Here is a 17,402-nt window from a genome sequence, read left to right as displayed (position 1 = left end):
GGGAAGGTGGGTGAGCCACGCAGAGGATGTGCGGAGCGTGTGGATTCAGGATAATTAGCGGGAGACCTGCTAGCGTGTCAGCCGTGTGAAGATTGGCAAGTCCGTGCGGTGCGGTTCTGACCGTACCAGGGTCAGTGTGGCTTCACAGGTTAAGGTCCCTGCAAGCTCGGGTGTTCCCAGGTGACGCACTCTCAGCCAACCGGCTGCAAATTCAGGGTTCTCACCACCCTCTCGGGCTCCGTAGCTCACGGCAGGGACTCGCGGAACCAAGCAAGTGCTATATTCACAATTACAGTTTCCGTATAAAGAATGCAAAGAAGGACCAGCTAAACGCAGAGTGTGCCCGGGGAGAGGTTTTGGGGGGCCGATGTGAAGCTTCCACACTCCTGGCACGTGGGCTCACAATTTCCACCCGGCGAGCCCACTGGGTCAGTGGTACCGTAGTTTTTACTGGGGTCTCGCTACACGGGCACGGTGGGTTGCCTCACTGTGTCTGTGGTTGGACAGTTCCTGCCCCACCCGCCCCCCAGAGGTCAGGCTAATGTTGTGGCTCAAAGCCTGAACCCTCTAATCACATGGCTGGTGTTTCAGCCTCTATTCTGAGTCACCTTATTAGCATCTGATTAGCATAAACTCAGGTGTGGTCCCAGGGGACCACCGTGAATAACAGAGACACTCCAATTCCTTGGGAAAGTCCAAGGATTCAGAGGGTACCTCCCAGGAACAAGGGACAAAGACCAGCCCGATTGTTCATTATACCGCGGCCCCCTGTAATCCTCTCCAGGAGCTTTACGGGAGCCGTGGTTCCTACGTGTGTGTCTCAGCGTGGTCAGTGGAGTGACAAGGAGCTTTGGCAGTGGGAGGAGGAGGGGGGTATCGGACCCCCGGTGGGTGTTGCAGAGGTGACTTTGGGAAATTCTCATTAGAAGCTAAATACCTGTTTTGTTGCTGACGCACTAATCAGGGTGTGGTGAGAAAAACAGAAACAGCACTAGGGATTTTGATTTAATACAAAGAATTGCTTAAGTACCTTTTAGAGGACTGAAAAAGCAAAAAGGAAACAAAGAGGGGAACCCCGAGTATCACCCCCAGGGCTGGGAGGACAAAGCAAAGAGGCTGGGTCATCGGAAACCGGGAGTTTAGGGTTAGTGTTAGGGTTAGGAGTTTAGCCCGGGCGGCACCTGGCTGGCGTTGGCACTCCAGGGGCTGGGGAGAGGCTTCCGGAGCCGGGAGTTCAGCCCTCGGGCTGGAGCTGGCACCTCCAGGAGTGTCTTGTTCTAGGAGCCGGGAGCCGATGGCTGCTGGAAGGCTTGGCTGGGTTGGCGCTGAGGTAAACAGCAAGCACATAGCGCGTGTTTCTTTCCTCCCCCTGCCTGCCAGTCTCCCCCACTGTCGGTGGGACCTAACAGGGAGGGGGTAGAGAGCAGTGGAGCAGATGAGAGAATTGCTTAGTAATCGGCACAAGTGGGTACATTGTAGGTGTTTAGAGTATTTTAGTTCAACAAGGTTTATATATTTAAAAAAAAAGAACCTCAGAGCCAGGTGGCTTGTTACTTCCTGGTGTTTCTAGAACAGTCACCGTTCCACGAGGGGACCTGCCCTGTGGCAGCTCCTGGGAGCCCAGGTTAACGCAGGAGCAAACCCAGGACGTCAGCTCCACGAGGATGAGGACTTTGTCTGCCTTGTTCGCTGCTGTGTCCCTAAGACCCAGAACGGCGGGGGAACAAGTTCGAATAGTTATTCAATGAATGTCCTCAAAATTGAGGTTAAGGTCTTAAGAGCCAGGTGCACGTTCTAGCGTTTAGGACTGTGTGCTTTTACAGACAGGACAAGTGATAATAGTGTCTCAGTTTCTGTGTGAGTTAAGCTCTCGAAGGCTGCCAGGAATAAAACTGCATCAGGGTCACCTTGATTATTAGAGATGAGTGATTCACAGGAAGATGGAGAAGGAAACAGTCTCAGTCAGGTGTAGCCGAGCTTTACGGAGATTCAGGACACGGCACTACGCTAGGGACCCCGTTATCTTGTCACTCTCTCCGCAGCCGGCGAACACGGCTCGCTGTGTTGATGTCGTCTGTTGCTCTGTTCCTTCCTTCCTTCCTTTCTTTCTTTCTTTCTTTCTTTTTGTTTTTTGAGACAGAGTCTCAGTCTGTCGCCCGGGCTAGAGTGCCGTGGCGTCAGCCTCACTCACAGCAACCTCCAACTCCGAGACTCAAGCCATCCTCCTGCCTCAGCCTCCCGAGTAGCTGGGACTTATAGGCATGTGTCACCATGCCTGGCTAATTTTTTCTATATATATATTTTTTTAGTTGTCCAGCTAATTTCTTTCTATTTTTAGTAGAGACGGGGTCTCGCTCTTGCTCAGGCTGGTCTCGAACTCCTGACCTTGAACGATCCTCCCGCCTCGGCCTCCCAGAGTGCTGGGATCACAGGCCTGAGCCACTGTGCCCGGCCTGTTCCTTTCTTTCTTTGCTCCTAATGTTCTCGACACCAAGTGTCTCTCCCCTGAACGCACGGTGTTTGTCTACCCAAGTCTTATATTTGTCCGTGGTGTTTTGGTTACTCTTGGCTTCTGTTTTCTGCCTTATTTCGGGGGGGGGGGGGGGCGGTCTTTCCTATCTGTTTCTCTATTGTTTTCATCTCTTTTTCTGTGTAGGTCTCTCCCTAAGAGAGAAGATTTGGTGGGTTCCGGAAGTCACTATTAGCTTGGCCCCCATAAAGGCCAAGGGTGTTATGGCTGAAACCGGGCTTATCAAACATCACGTACGATGACACGATAGAGTCTGAATACAGAGAGATCGAAATTCTCCCCTTTTTCCCAGGACTCTGAAGTTGGTGGTGCGAGAGAGAACACTGCTGAATCAGGGGCCAAGAACTCTAAGTTCTGGTTCAGGCACCTGCATTATTCAAATATCATGCTCAGCTTTGTAGACGCTAGTGTGCCTCTAAATGCATAAACTAGTTAAACTGAAATAATGTTCATGTTTTTAGTCTAATTTCCTGCAAAATATTTGGGGTAAAGGGGAGACCTGGAGAGGCTGCATGAGGTGATTTATAAAGTCTCATCTAGAAAATTCTAAAATTACAAAATACTTCTGAAGAACAGGAATCGATAGTAGGAAAATGTGTGCTCTCTTTGATTCTAACTGATGCTATTCGCTTCTGTGACTGTGCTTGCTTTTAGTTGTTTGATAAATATAATCAGAATGAAAAACAGGTATAAGAGCAAAGGTAACTCCATGACAGGCTAGGCTTCCTGGATGTGAGAAGCCTAGTTCTGCTTCTGTATATATGGCTTGCTGGCTTGGTGCTTAGCGTATGGCAGGCTTCACTAGAGTAAAGGAAAACAAAGCCCGGGGGAGGGAACCGCAAGTTACTTCCCAATAAAGAGCTGGAGAGTCCAGGGGCCTCCAACCAACTAAGTAGATAAGAAGGGCAAGACATGATCAGCGCATGAACTGCTTGTGCGGGGCGTGTGTTCCCAGTATCGCTTGTAACCAAAAACTAGAAGGTTTGCAACAACAGCCCCTCCCCCGTCGGAGACCCTCCTCTTCCCCTGGATGACGTTAACTACAACTGGCGCCGGCGCGAAAAGCCCGAAGCTTAGAGTCAACAAACCAGGAGCCAACGCGATCAGCCACTTCTAAAAAAGAACAAATAAACTAAAGGGGGATGGAGTGCAGACCGGCGTGTCGTGTGCAGACCAGGGTGCCGTGTGCAGACCAACGTGTCGTGTACAGACCAGTGTGTCGTGTGCAGACCAACGTGTCGTGTACAGACCGACGTGTCGTGTGCAGACCAGCGTGTCGTGTGCAGACCGACGTGTCGTGTGCAGACCAGCGTGTCGTGTGCAGACCGACGTGTCGTGTGCAGACCAGCGTGTCGTGTGCAGACCGACGTGTCGTGTGCAGACCAGCGTGTCGTGTGCAGACCGACGTGTCGTGTGCAGACCGACGTGTCGTGTGCAGACCGACGTGTCGTGTGCAGACCGACGTGTCGTGTGCAGACCGACGTGTCGTGTGCAGACCGACGTGTCGTGTGCAGACCAACGTGTCGTGTGCAGACCAGTGTGTCGTGTGCAGACTAACGTGTCGTGTGCAGACTAGTGTGTCGTGTGCAGACTAACGTGTCGTGTGCAGACTGGCGTGCCGTGTGAAAACTAGCAGACAGAAAAGTATAAAAGCTTAACCTTTACCGCAGGGCGGGGTCCTGGTTCGTGGAGAGGCCACTGCGTTGGTGCTCTGGGACTTGGACCCTGGCCCGGGGCTCGTCAATAAACTCCTTTGCCTTTTAGCAGCCTCAGTGACTCTGCCTCTCTGTTCCTGGGGCCCAGGGGAACCGGACCTAACACTTCCCCACGTTCCAACAAGTAGGAGATTCAGTCTTTGACTTGAGGGTGTCAAATTTAAATTTTTTTTTCTAACTAGAGTGAGGGATCAATGTAACAGTATCATAACTGTTAGGTATAATGATGCCTGCTAAATGTTATGTTTAGATAAATAACATGTTTATAGTGGCTTTTGCTTATATGAATCGCTTTGAAAAAGTATAGATTTCATAAAAGAGATTTGTCTGTGTTTTATAATAATATTTTTCAGTTTATCAAGGCTTAATGTCATTCTTATTTGCTTTCAGTATATAAGAAGAGTCTTCGAGATGACATTAGTTCCGAAACATCTGGTGACTTCCGGAAAGCTCTTCTGACTTTGGCAGATGTAAGGTTTTATTTTTTATTTTGTGACTTCCCAGTAAGCTGCAAGCTCAGTAATAATTTTTAAGGAGTTTAAAAATAACCAAAGTGAGACAATGAGATTTCCGTTGTCCTTATGAAATGGTTTGTTTATTTTACATTTGCGTTGCCAACAAGCAGTATAATGTTTAGCCAACATCATAAAAGCACACATAATGATGTAACCAAAAACAAACAAACAAACAAACAAAAAATACTTGTTCGGGTCAGTATATGGAAGTACTTTGATCAGGTTTCATAACACATTAGAAAATGTTTTGATAAATCATCTGACATAAAGTAATTATTCATTTCCATTATAAGTGTCTCAATTTTAAAGAACATGTTGTATTTTCTTCTAGGCTCCGAAGAATAAATATTTGTTTTGTGAGCTTTTAAATTAAGTAGGAAGCATGACACAGAAGAATTATCTTCAGAGATGGGTATTCAATTTAGAGATTGGGATCAGTCTCAGGATTAAAAACAGGAAGCGACTTACTCCGTTTCAGCCTTGCCACCCTGGAAGAGCTGCTGTGTGACCAAGTGAGGCCACACTTTCGCTTTCTGTTTTTAGAAAGCTCATGACTTTGATAGTAAAGTGGTGAGTTCAAGGATGCTCACAGGTGTGAGCAAGGTGTGTGTCACAGGTGTGTGTGAGACGGGGCGTGATTCAAGCCGTGTCTCACCAGTGTCTTTTAGCTGATTTACTCAGCTCCTCGTGTGTGGGAAAATCCCAGGGATGGTCTCAGCCTGATGGCTGAAACGGCACTTGTCCAAGCGAGCCACTGTGCTACCCGGAAACAGTTTATCTTAGTTACAGTTTCAGTTATTTTAAATGGTGGAAAACGTATTAAAGTTGAACCCACAAACCCAGGTTATGAGAGCGTCGCTGCAAACATGCTGTCGGAGGCCGATGTTCATCCGTGTTCTCCCACTTGTGCGTGGACGTGAGCTCACACCCGTAGGAGGCGGCAGAGGGTAGGGCTCCAGGGAGGGTTCTAGAATCAAACAGAGCTGCCTCCTAGCTTTGTGTGCTTGGACAAGTTATTTTAAGCCTTAGAGCATTAGTTTTCACATCTGTCAAATCGAAATACTACTAACACCGACCACACAGGGTGTCGTGAAGGTTGAGAGAGAGTCCGTGACGTGCTTGGTGGTCAGCACGTGGCGCTGGTGGTTTGTAATTACGAAGACCAGCGACGTTCAGCACGTTTATTATTGGAGCAGAGCGCACAGTGAGGGAGAGAAGAAGGCGGCTCACAGCTGCAGAGTCAGCGTCACAGACAAGAAACCAGCAAAAATCAGACAGGCGCACAGGGACCTAATGTTTGAAAATAGGAACCAATCCATTTTTGAAATATTACAGCCAAATGCTTCATTCACTTATAATTTTCAAAATATGCAGGCAATCCTCTTTTCCGTGTCTCCCCTCTTTCTATGATGTGCTTAAATATCTGTGCACTACACACACACACAGACACACACACATAGACACACACAGACACACACACACACACAGACACACACACACACAGACACACACACACATAGACACACACACAGACACACACACACAGACACACACAGACACACACACACAGACACACACACAGACACACACACACACACAGACACACACACACAGACACACACACACATAGACACACACACAGACACACACACACAGACACACACACACACACAGACACACACACACACAGACACACACACAGACACACACAGACACACACACACATAGACACACACACAGACACACACACACAGACACACACACACACACACATAGACACACACACAGACACACACACAGACACACACACACACATAGACACACACATAGACACACACACAGACACACACACACATAGACACACACACACACACATCGACACACACACAGACACACACACAGACACACACACACACACAGACACACACAGACACACACACACAGACACACACACATAGACACACACACAGACACACACACAGACACACACACACATAGACACACACATAGACACACACACAGACACACACACACAGACACACACACACATAGACACACACACAGACACACACACAGACACACACACACAGACACACACAGACACACACACATAGACACACACACACACACAGACACACACACAGACACACACACACACAGACACACACACACACAGACACAGACACACACACGCAGACACACACACACACACAGACACACACTTAACCAGAAACCTTCAACATTAGCGTTGGTGGGGGACCTTTCGGGGTTTTTTTTTTTTTTAAGCAACCTTTGCTTTTTAGAGCAGTTTTAGATTCATAGGAAAATTGAGCAAAAGTACAAGGAGCTCGCATGTGCCCCCTCCCCCTTTCAGTTTCCTGGATTATTAACATTTTGCGTTCGTGTTGCAGGTTTAGCACGGCTGATGAACAGATACTAATACATTGTTACCAGCTCAAGTCTACAGTTTACATTAAGGTTCACTCTGTGCGCGATACAGTTCTGTGGGTTCTGACAAACGTACAGTGTCATGTATCTGCCGTGACAGGTGACACACAGTAGCTTCACTGCCCTGAAAGTCCCCGGTGCTCCAGCTATGCGTCCTCCCTCCGGGCGACCGTTGATCCTTTCACTGCCTCTGTGGTTTTGCCTTCTCTAGCATGTCGTATAGCTGGAGCGCACAGTAGTAGCCTTTTCCGACTGGCTTCTTTCACTTCGCCTTTAAGGTTCCTCCGTTTCTGTTCATGGCTTGACAGCGCATTTCTTTTTAGTGCTGAATAATATTCCGTCATATGGAATGTTTGTCTCACCCGTTGAAAGGCATCTTGGTTGCTTCCGCGTTTTTGGCAATTGTGGTTAAAATGTCTATAAACATTCCTGTACAGGTTTCTGTGTGGACATAGTTGCCCTTTTGGGTAAATACCACAGAGCAAAACTGGTAGATCGTATGGTGAGAATATATTTAGCTTTAGGAGAAACTGCAGAACTGTCTTTCAAACTGGCTGCAACATTTTGCATTCACGCCAGCAATGACTGAGAGTTCCTGTTGCTTTATGTTCTCACCAGTGTCTGGTATTGTTTGTGTTTTGGATTTGAGCCAGGCAAATGGGTGTGTAGTAGTATCTTATTGTTTCAATTTGCAATTCTTTAAGAATATATGATGTTGAGCATCTTTTCATGTGCTTTCCTGCCATCTGTGTGTCTTCTTTGGTTCTGTTCAGATCTTTTGCCCATTTTTTAATTGGGTTGTTTAGTATCATCGTGTTGAGTTTTAAGAGCTCTTTATATATTTTGGATACAAGTCCTTTATCACGTATGTTTTGCAGATATTTTCTCCCAGTCTGTGGCTTGTCTTTTCATCCTCTTAAGACATCTGAGTTTTCAGAGGGGGGAACTGAGGCCCCCAAAATTGTGTGATTTGGTACAAAGTTCATGGCCAGTCAATGGCAGAGCCAGAACGGGAACCCAGAGTCCCTGATTCTCCGTGCTGCGTGGCCTCCGCCGGAGCAGAACCTCCAGTGGCCCTGCTGGTTGGAGTACGGGGTGTTTGACTTTTCTCTGTCTCTAAAGGGTTGCCTGTGTTTTCTCCATCCCTGTTTAGGGCAGAAGAGAGGAAAGTCTGAACGTGGATGAGCACCTGGCCAAAAAAGACGCCCAGGTGAGTAACAGAGCAAAGACAACAACTCCTTTAACTAGTTCCTCGCGTGACTGCCTGTGCGTTTCCGTGGAAACGGAGAAAGATGCCACCGCCCGGGCTGTCCTCTCCTTTCCTGTCTCAAGGAGAAGCTGAGGCTGGGGGTGGAGTCGCCGTCCCAGCTTTCTGCCCTCCCCAGGGGGGCTCTCGTCCCCCCGGCTCCAGCCCAACGCCCCCATGTCTAGTCTGCAGAAAGTGACCTCCAAAAATAATCAAAGCTCCCACTCTGCTCTTTCCACCTCTCAAAGAGAGAGAACGCCAGCCTGAGCAAGAGCCAGACCCCGTCTCTACTAAAAATAGAAAGAAGTGATCTGGCCAACTAAAAATATATATAGAAAAAATTAGCCGGGCGTGGTGGGGCATGCCTGTAGTCCCAGCTACTCGGGAGGCTGAGGCAGGAGGATCGCTTGAGCCCAGGAGTTTGAGGTTGCTGTGAGCTAGGCTGACGCCACGGCACTCACTCTAGCCTGGGCAACAGAGCAAGACTCTGTCTCAAAAAAAAAAAAGGGGGGGGTGGAGAACGAATTGTGTCTGCAGTAACATCTGAGTCTCCCCCCACCTTGTCAACAGATCCTGTATGAAGCTGGCGAGAACAGGTGGGGCACGGATGAAGATGCGTTCACCGAGATCCTGTGTGTAAGGAGCTTCCCCCAACTGAAACTGAGTATGGACTCACGTTGCCGTCCTCTGTGTTGCGTGTGGCTGTGACGTCCTCTGTGTTGCGTGTGGCTGTGACGTCCTCTGTATTGCGTGTGGCTGTGACGTCCTCTGTGTTGCGTGTGGCTGTGACAAACGTGTTCGGGTTTAGTTTACAGAGTTCTAGAAGATGAAGTTAAAAATTGCAAAGTCTGTTCCAGTTTCTGTGTAAACACTTCAGGAAACAGAAGGGGGAGGCTGGATTCTGACTCAAGGCAGTGCTGGTGCTGCTCTTGTGTTTTGTTTTTTGTTTTTTTTTTTTGAGACAGAGTCTCCCTCTGTTGCCCGGGCTAGAGTGCTGTGGCATCAGTCTCGCTCACAGCAACCTCAAACTCCTGGGCTCAAGCGATCCTCCTGCCTCAGCCTCCCGAGTAGCTGGGACTACAGGCATTCGCCACCATGCCCGGCTCATTTTTTCTATATATTTTTAGCTGTCCAGACAATTTCTTTCTATTTTTGGTAGAGACGGGGTCTTGCTCTTGCTCAGGCTGGTCTCCAACTCCTGACCTCGAGCGATCCTCCCACCTCGGCCTCCCAGAGTGCTGGGATGACAGGCGTGAGCCACCGCGCCCGGCCTGTCAGACCAACTATTACCTGGACCTGCTGGGGACCCACTGTCTCACTCATACGTCTCCCCGGGATGTTCTAGAAGCAATAGAAGCCGGGAACTCCTTTTTCTGGGAACATCCGACTGTCGTTTCCGGGTGCTGGTTGACAGGATGACCACAGGATGACTAAGCCTATGCTGAGTGGACAGGAAATGAGCAAACATAAGGATATTACTGCAACTTTTAAATTCTGAACCTGTCCTTCCCTAATTTTGGCATTAAAATCATGCTTATTTTATAAACTAATGGTGATAGTGTAATATAGTGGCTTCATTAATGTCTTTGTTTAAAAAATAGAAGCCAAAACAACTCCAGAGCACTCTCTAAAATTTCTTTTCTCAAAATTTATTTGGGAAAAATTTACTTATATGCCTGCATACTTGGAAATATATATATATAGGTTTTTGCTTGGGTCAAACACGGATCAAGAAATTCAGATGCCTTCTGAGGGCTGTGAAGGAAGCCACGCTGCCTTAGGAGATGAAACCATTGCAGCACAAAGAAGTCTTCGTAATTAAGATTTCTTTAGCAGATAAAACATATGTGACTGATGACCACAGCATTATTTCCTAGGTGCTGCTATCATTTTAAAAATAGCCCACCTTACTAGACAAATTGTTTATCATTTAACTTTTCAGTCTGTTTTAAATACTTACAGCTTGGGAAGAAGGGGGAGAGAGAGAGAGAGAGAGAGAGAGAATCGCTGGAGAAAATGGTCTAAGAAGTTCAGGTTTTATTGTAGATGATTGTTTTTAAAAAAGAAACAAGCAAAAACTTCTGTGCTCAAATTTTGACGGTTTAAACAAGGAGGTTTTGAGCTTGCTAGTTGATCTGCACATCGAATAAAACCTGAAATAGATTCCAGTGTGGTCCGCGGGGATGCTTTAGATAATTTTGTGTTGCTGCTTTTTAGCATTCGATGAATACAGAACTATCAGCCAGAAGGACATTGAGGACAGCATAAAAGGAGAATTGTCTGGGCATTTTGAAGACTTGCTGCTGGCCATCGGTAAGCCCTGAGTGCCAGTGAACTGACGTACTCTGCACTTGTGTTAACATCCGCGTGAGCTCCTTCCGTGCGGGGGGTCCCGACGGACCCCTCTTCCCTCCCGTCACGCACGTTCCACGAGTAACGTTACACGGATGCATGAAGATGTTGTCTTTTTAGGTCTCACTTTGCTTTTTAGACTTGTGTGCGGCTTGTCATCACCTTTGGCTTGTCCACCCCTTGAGAGCTGAGACACTGCATTTCTCCTGGTGTTTTTATTGAGCCTTGTTGAAATCTGAGACCTAAGGCAGTTTGGTAATTCACCGTAATTTTGTATTTCTGGAAGATGTCAGCGTCCTCCCCAAGCTGAGCCAAGGTCAGAGCTGTGGGTCTGCTGCTCCCCCGTGGTCGAGTCAGCAGGAGTAAGTCAGCAAGAAAGTCGGTTTTAGGGTGAGTCGTCCTGCGTAGACAGATGGATTAACAGGCGGTCAAAACCAGTTGTACGGCTGGTCTGTCTTAGTGAGGGCGGCACGCTTTGTCCTTCTAGGCGCGGGGCGAGCACCTCGTAAGAAAGGTGCGAAGGGGTGAGACACTGTTCAGAGACAGGACGGGGACCCTTGGCCCTTCCAGGCAGGAGTCAGGCAAGAAAACCCGTGTCTGTACACACACGGGACTGCTCGGAACCCTAACCCGCTCCGATTCGGGGCGGCCGGTGGGCGTGCTGGAGGCTGCGTCTCCATTAACGCGAGGGCGGGAACGCCTCTTCTCCACACCTCCTGTCATGTCACCGGTGAAAAGTCATTTCTGATGTCTGTCATGGTAGCTAACAGCATCTCTGGGGAGAGGAAGACAGCTGACGCCCAAAAGTGACCCAGGAGTGGAACCTCTGGTCCTCGTTCACCCGTCAGTCACCACCTCTGACGGTGAACTCCCAGCTAGGGGACCTCAAATTTTACTTTTATTTTTTATTTTTATTTATTTTATTTATTTAATTTTTGTTTTGGAGACAGAGTCTCACTCTGTCACCCGGGCTAGAGTGAGTGCCGTGGCGTCAGCCTCGCTCACAGCAACCTCAGACTCCTGGGCTCAAGCGATCCTCCTGTCTCAGCCTCCCGAGTAGCTGGGACTACAGGCATGCGCCACCATGCCCGGCTAATTTTTTCTATATATTTTTAGCTGTCCATATAATTTCTTTCTATTTTTAGTAGAGACGGGGTCTCGCTCTTGCTCAGGCTGGGGCATAAAGATTTTCGATCAAATTATTGAGGCTTAATATGAGTTTGAGAAGATTTAGGTAGTGCCAGTTCAAATGGCTGGTTTCTTGTCAGGCAACTTCACATCTTACGTTTTGTTCCAGCTGTGATGTTGGAGTTTCCCATACATTTCTTTTTCCATTTCCCTTAAATCACTTACACGAACCAAAAGTCTTAGCTTTCCTTACGAGATCTATAAGCCACCATGAGAAAGTCACTTGGTCTTGTGCTGAGCTCCAGAATTCATTATAAAACCCATTTACTTTGGCTCAGACTCCCCTACCTCCAGATCAGATCTAAGATTGTAAAAATAATTGTGTTGCCTCATAAACAGGTTTGTTCCCTGCAGGCGTTTCTATTCCTGACTATCTTCACTTTATTTAAAGGATAATCAATTTACTCCTGTCTTTGTCCATTTCTGTTTTATTTCTGCTTTACTTACGATTTCAAAATAAAGAATTAAAGGCTGTAGTAGTTTTCAGACAACTGAATTTAGATGACAGGTTGCTGGTTGTAATGCAGTTACTCTAAGCAGCCTGTAAATCCTAATGCAGTCATTTAAAAGAAAATCGGTGCATTGGAAAAATTGCTTTCAAATAGAGCTCCACTGCCCTTCCTGCCTGCTGAGCTGTTTGGAGCAGCGTCTTTGCAGTCGTTAGACCCGAGTTACTCTCTGGTTTCAGTAGAAACTGAGGCGGGTGAACCCCAGGGAGTTATCGGTGGGAGCGAAGGCGCTCAGGGTGTCTGGGATGCAGAGATGAGTCAGATACTGTGAGTTTCTCTGGCAGGTAATTCTGTTTTCCCCACGGCTGAAGATAATTACTGTGCTCAAGTTCTGTGCAAATACGCTGTTGCAAGGCTTTGAAATTCGGGTTCAGTGGCCTTTTTCTTTCCTCCTGAATGAAAGCCAGCCGTGGGGAGCAGGGAGAGTGGCGTGTGAGCCCAGCGAATTGTTTTTAAAAACTTACGAGTCTAGATTAACCCAGTGTCTGTTCAGTGAGACTGAACCTTGCTTTGCTTTCTGTGACAGTGCGTTGTGCGAGGAACACTCCCGGCTTTCTGGCTGAAAGACTGCGTCAGGCTCTGAAGGTGGGTCTGAAATGCTATAAATGCACAACGAGCGTCCCCCGAGGAGGACGTAGAAACGTTGCTTAGTATTGATGGAATGTCACAGTGCTTTTCCACTTTGATGAGTTCTCTTTAGTAGCTAATTTATCTACTAATTTGTCCCATAGGTTAATAGTAACCTGATCAATACAGAGGCAGGTACAGTGGGGTGGTGACTGAATTATTTCCCTGCTTCACAGTGAGTTGGGCAGCAGGACACCAGCCTCAAATCTGAGCCCGTGGACCCCATGGCTGCTCCCCCGCCTCACTCAGAATAAACCACACTGAGTCGCAGCCTTTGTGTGACACTCTGACCCTCTGTTTCCTCGTCTGTCCTCGATGACGGACGGTGAGTCCCCGAGTGAGTGTCGTCCCAGCTCTTCTAGATCTTCAGACCCCAGGACGGGGCTTGCACCAGAAGTCGCTCACCTCGATTTCTTTTCTTTTTTGAGACAGAGTCTCGCTCTGTTGCCCGGGCTAGAGTGCCGTGGCGTCAGCCTAGCTCACAACAACCTCAAACTCCTGGGCTCAAGCAATCCTCCTGCCTCAGCCTCCCGAGTAGCTGGGGCTACAGATGCGAGCCACCCCTGGCTAACTTTTTCTGTTTTTAGTAGAGACGGGGTCTGGCTCTTGCTCAGGCTGGTCTTTCCTGACGTCAAGCAATCCTGCCGCCTCGGCCTCCCAGAGTGCTGGGATTACAGGCGTGAGCCACCGCGCCCGGCTAATTTCTCTGTTTTTAGTAGAGACAGGATTTCACTCTTGCCCAGGCTGGTTTCAAACTCCTGGCCTCAAGTGATCCTCCCGCCTCAGCCTCCCAGAGTGCTAGCATTACGGGCATAAGCCACCGTGCCCAGCGAGGTCTCTCCCAATCCTTAATCTTTCTTTGTCCCCCTCCGGTGTGTGCTCCCCGTGGTGCTTGTGTGAGTCCGTTCTGCGTTGTTGTAGGGGAATGAGTGACACTGGGTGATTTATAAAGAAAAGAGGTTTATTTGGCTTGTGGTTCTGCAAATTGAACAAGAAGCATCAAGCCAACCTCTGCCCCAGGGAGCTTCCAGTCGGGGCGGAAGGGGAAGGGGAGCAGGGATGTCAGGAAGGGGAAGGGGAGCAGGGGTGTCGGGAAGGGGAAGGGGGGCGGGGGTGTCGGGAAGGGGAAGGGGGGCGGGGGTGTCGGGAAGGGGAAGGGGGGCGGGGGTGTCGGGAAGGGGAGCAGGGGTGTCGGGAAGGGGAAGGGGGGCAGGGGTGTCGGGAAGGGGAGCAGGGGTGTCGGGAAGGGGAAGGGGAGCAGGGGTGTCGGGAAGGGGAAGGGGGGGCAGGGGTGTCGGGAAGGGGAGCAGGGGTGTCGGGAAGGGGAGCAGGGGTGTCGGGAAGGAGAAGGGGGGCAGGGGTGTCACGTGGCGAGAGCAGGAGCGAAGATAGGGAGGAGGCGGCGCCAGGCTCCTTTAAACACCCAGCTCTCAAACTGATAAAGTGAGACCTCGCTCTTTATCTGGGGAGGGCTCCACCAAGCCATTCGTGAGGGGTCTGTCCGCCACCCTTCCCTGTGACCCAAACCCCCCCCAGACCCCGCCCCCAACACTGGGGACCAATTTCAGCATGAGATTTAGAGGGGCCAACCCCCACCCCTATCGATACTCAGTGTTGCCCGCATTTCAGACTGTTCAGCGCTGGTCCACTTTCTTGCCTGTGTCCTCTACGACATTGAAAACTTAACAGGGGCAGCTCATCTGTTTCCCAGAATTCACCATGGTGCTGGCACAAAGTAGACGCTCAGCAAATATTTAATGACGCGTGGTGAAATTTGATGGTAAACGAAGGAAGAATCTCTGCGGTTGAATATTTCGCGTAGCAGCCTCTCTCTCTTGTAGACCTGCTCAGTGTCGAACGAGGTCTGTGTTGTGAACACCTGCGTTTCTTAACAGGGTGCCGGGACCGACGAGTTCACTCTGAACCGAATAATGGTTTCCAGGTCAGAGATTGACCTTTTGGACGTTCGAGCGGAGTTCAAGAAGCGTTGCGGCTACTCCCTGTATTCAGCAATTAAGGTGAGTCTCCCTGAAAAACATCAACAGCAGAACATTTTGTTCCTCTCCGTCCATCCTCTTTCCCGTGTAGTCCACGTGAAGACACACGACTTAGATTTCTCTCTCCTTGTCAATGCATAAATGCGTCCTCTGAGTTTAAAATAGTAGCAAAAAAATGTCCCTTAAAGGTACTATTTTTTGGCTCTAAAATCGCAAGCATATAACAGACACTAGACATTTTTTTTTTAGGTTTTACTGGCCATTGGTTTTACTGCTTTTGTGAATTTCACATGCAAGTTGTTTGCTTGTTTATAATGCACGGTTTTCATTTATTTCAGTGTTTATGGCAATGTAAGGAAAGAAAAATACGTATTTTAAATTTCCTCTTTGTTTTGCACAAAAGATAGCGTGGGTTCTGCAGCTTAGAGTTTTTTTTAAACTCCATTTTGCACTTCCATGAGGAATATCTGAGTCCTTGTTTCTTCATAGCCTTGGCAGAGAGGGTTTTTTCAAACTTTTGGGTGGATAATTGTATCTCAGTATAGTTACATTTCTCTTAGTCTGAGTGAGGCTGAACCTATTTTCATGTTTTAAAGTGATATTTGTTTTTCTTTTTCTGTGATGTGTCTTTTTATGTTCTTTGCCGATATTCTTTTGGGGTTTTGTTCTTTTTAGTTTATTTGTTTGTTTGTTTGTTTAGACAGGGTATCACTCTGTTGCCCGGGCTAGAGTGCCGTGGCGTCAGCCTCGCTCACAGCAACCTCCAACTCCTGGGCTCAAGCGATCCTCCTGCCTCAGCCTCCTGAGTAGCTGGGACCACAGGCATGCACCACCATGCCTTGCTAATTTTTCTATATACATTTTTAGCTGTCCAGCTAATTTCTTTCTATTTTTAGTAGAGACGGGGTCTCATTCTTGCTCAGGCTGGTCTCGAACTCCTGACCTCGAGCGATCCTCCCACCTCGGCCTCCCAGAGTGCCGGGATTACAGGCGTGAGCCACCGCGCCCGGCCCCAAACTGAAATTCAATTGCAATATACCAGGAAGAATGTAAACGTCATCCACCGTAAAGGGGAGGGTAGGCAGGAACGTGATCACAGCACCTGGGTATGAGTGGATGGAGGCCGGCCAGGTGCCTTGGACTGAATGCTCGTGAGTCTCACGCCCGCGTGAATTCCTTAGAACTGTGGCATTTGATTCCCTGGGGTCCCCTGTTACTGATGCCGGGTATGTTCTTCTCTGTTGGTCCTGTTCTTTGCAGTCGGATACTTGCGGAGACTACGAAAGCACACTCTTAAAGATCTGCGGAGGGGACGACTGAATCTAGAAGCTGGTCCCCGAAGGTCGCCTGCTCACACGACAGCCCTTCCAGCAGCTCCATCTGCTTCTTTCTCATAGTGTTTAAAACCACAAGCAAGTATAAGGCGCCACCTGCTTTCCCAACAGAAATTTTCGTCGCCCTATAACAACAACAAAAACGATTATTTTAGAGCATCTCATTCATAATGTAGTAGTTTATAAGTACAGTTTAAAATGGTTTTAAGGATTTGATAGTACTCTCCAAATTATATCTCTGCTTACAAAGTCAGAATCTTTGTATAGTCCTCAACCATTAAATACAAAGCGATAAAAATTGTTGTTTTTGTTAAAGGTAATTTGTCCATTTGCTTTTAGAGTCTACTAACATTGTTTGGTGCCTGGTGCCAACAACTAAGGATATTTTAACACATGTTTTTATTATAAAAGCTGTTACTGCTTCAATTTATCTGTTACATTATTAATTGTACACTTCTTTAAGAAAGAAATAAAAATGAAGATATCTATGACCCCGGTCTACTCTTTCTAGTTGAGATGAGGGTCTCAACCTGTGCCCGGGCTTGAGCGATCCTCCTGCCTCACCCTCCCAAATACCTGGGACTACAGGCACGCGCCACCACACTAATTTGTTTATTTTAACTGATACGTCTCATTGCATTGTGTAAATTATAAATATACTTTCTAGGATGCCACAGAATTGCTCTGTGAAGGAAGTGGGGGAGAGCATGGTTTATCTGGGTCCCTGCCCCTGGGCTGCTTTGAAGATGTGGTGCCACAGTGTGACCACAGAAGTCACCTGCACCTCCAGTTGGTGAGGGGCGGAGGATAACGGAAAAGCATAAAACCAAGAAGAATCTGGGTTCTTGCACTCCCAGGGATTAGCTGTGTAATCTTGTCATGGAAAGAGACCATTCTGAATGTGCATGATATCTCTCTCCCAATCCACACAGTAGGTGCAC

General features: G+C 48.0%; 1 protein-coding gene across 1 annotated transcript in view; it reads left to right on the top strand.

Annotated features, from left to right (window-relative positions):
* Positions 1-16,887, top strand: part of ANXA3 (annexin A3) — a 38,524-nt gene extending 21,637 nt beyond the window's left edge. The window contains exons 7-13 of the mRNA XM_069485440.1: positions 4,636-4,715; positions 8,362-8,418; positions 9,025-9,118; positions 10,672-10,767; positions 13,030-13,088; positions 15,026-15,148; positions 16,388-16,887. Of these exons, the coding sequence (XP_069341541.1) occupies positions 4,636-4,715; positions 8,362-8,418; positions 9,025-9,118; positions 10,672-10,767; positions 13,030-13,088; positions 15,026-15,148; positions 16,388-16,447 (569 nt within the window). The 3' untranslated portion in view covers positions 16,448-16,887. The remainder of the gene's footprint in view (positions 1-4,635; positions 4,716-8,361; positions 8,419-9,024; positions 9,119-10,671; positions 10,768-13,029; positions 13,089-15,025; positions 15,149-16,387) is intronic.
* Positions 16,888-17,402: the final 515 nt, after the last annotated feature.

This window comes from Eulemur rufifrons, chromosome 13 (genome assembly GCF_041146395.1).
Source record: "Eulemur rufifrons isolate Redbay chromosome 13, OSU_ERuf_1, whole genome shotgun sequence".
Taxonomy (NCBI): domain Eukaryota; kingdom Metazoa; phylum Chordata; class Mammalia; order Primates; family Lemuridae; genus Eulemur; species Eulemur rufifrons.
The sequence above is the reverse complement of the archived record's forward strand: the minus strand, read 5'-3'. Positions and strand labels throughout refer to the sequence as shown.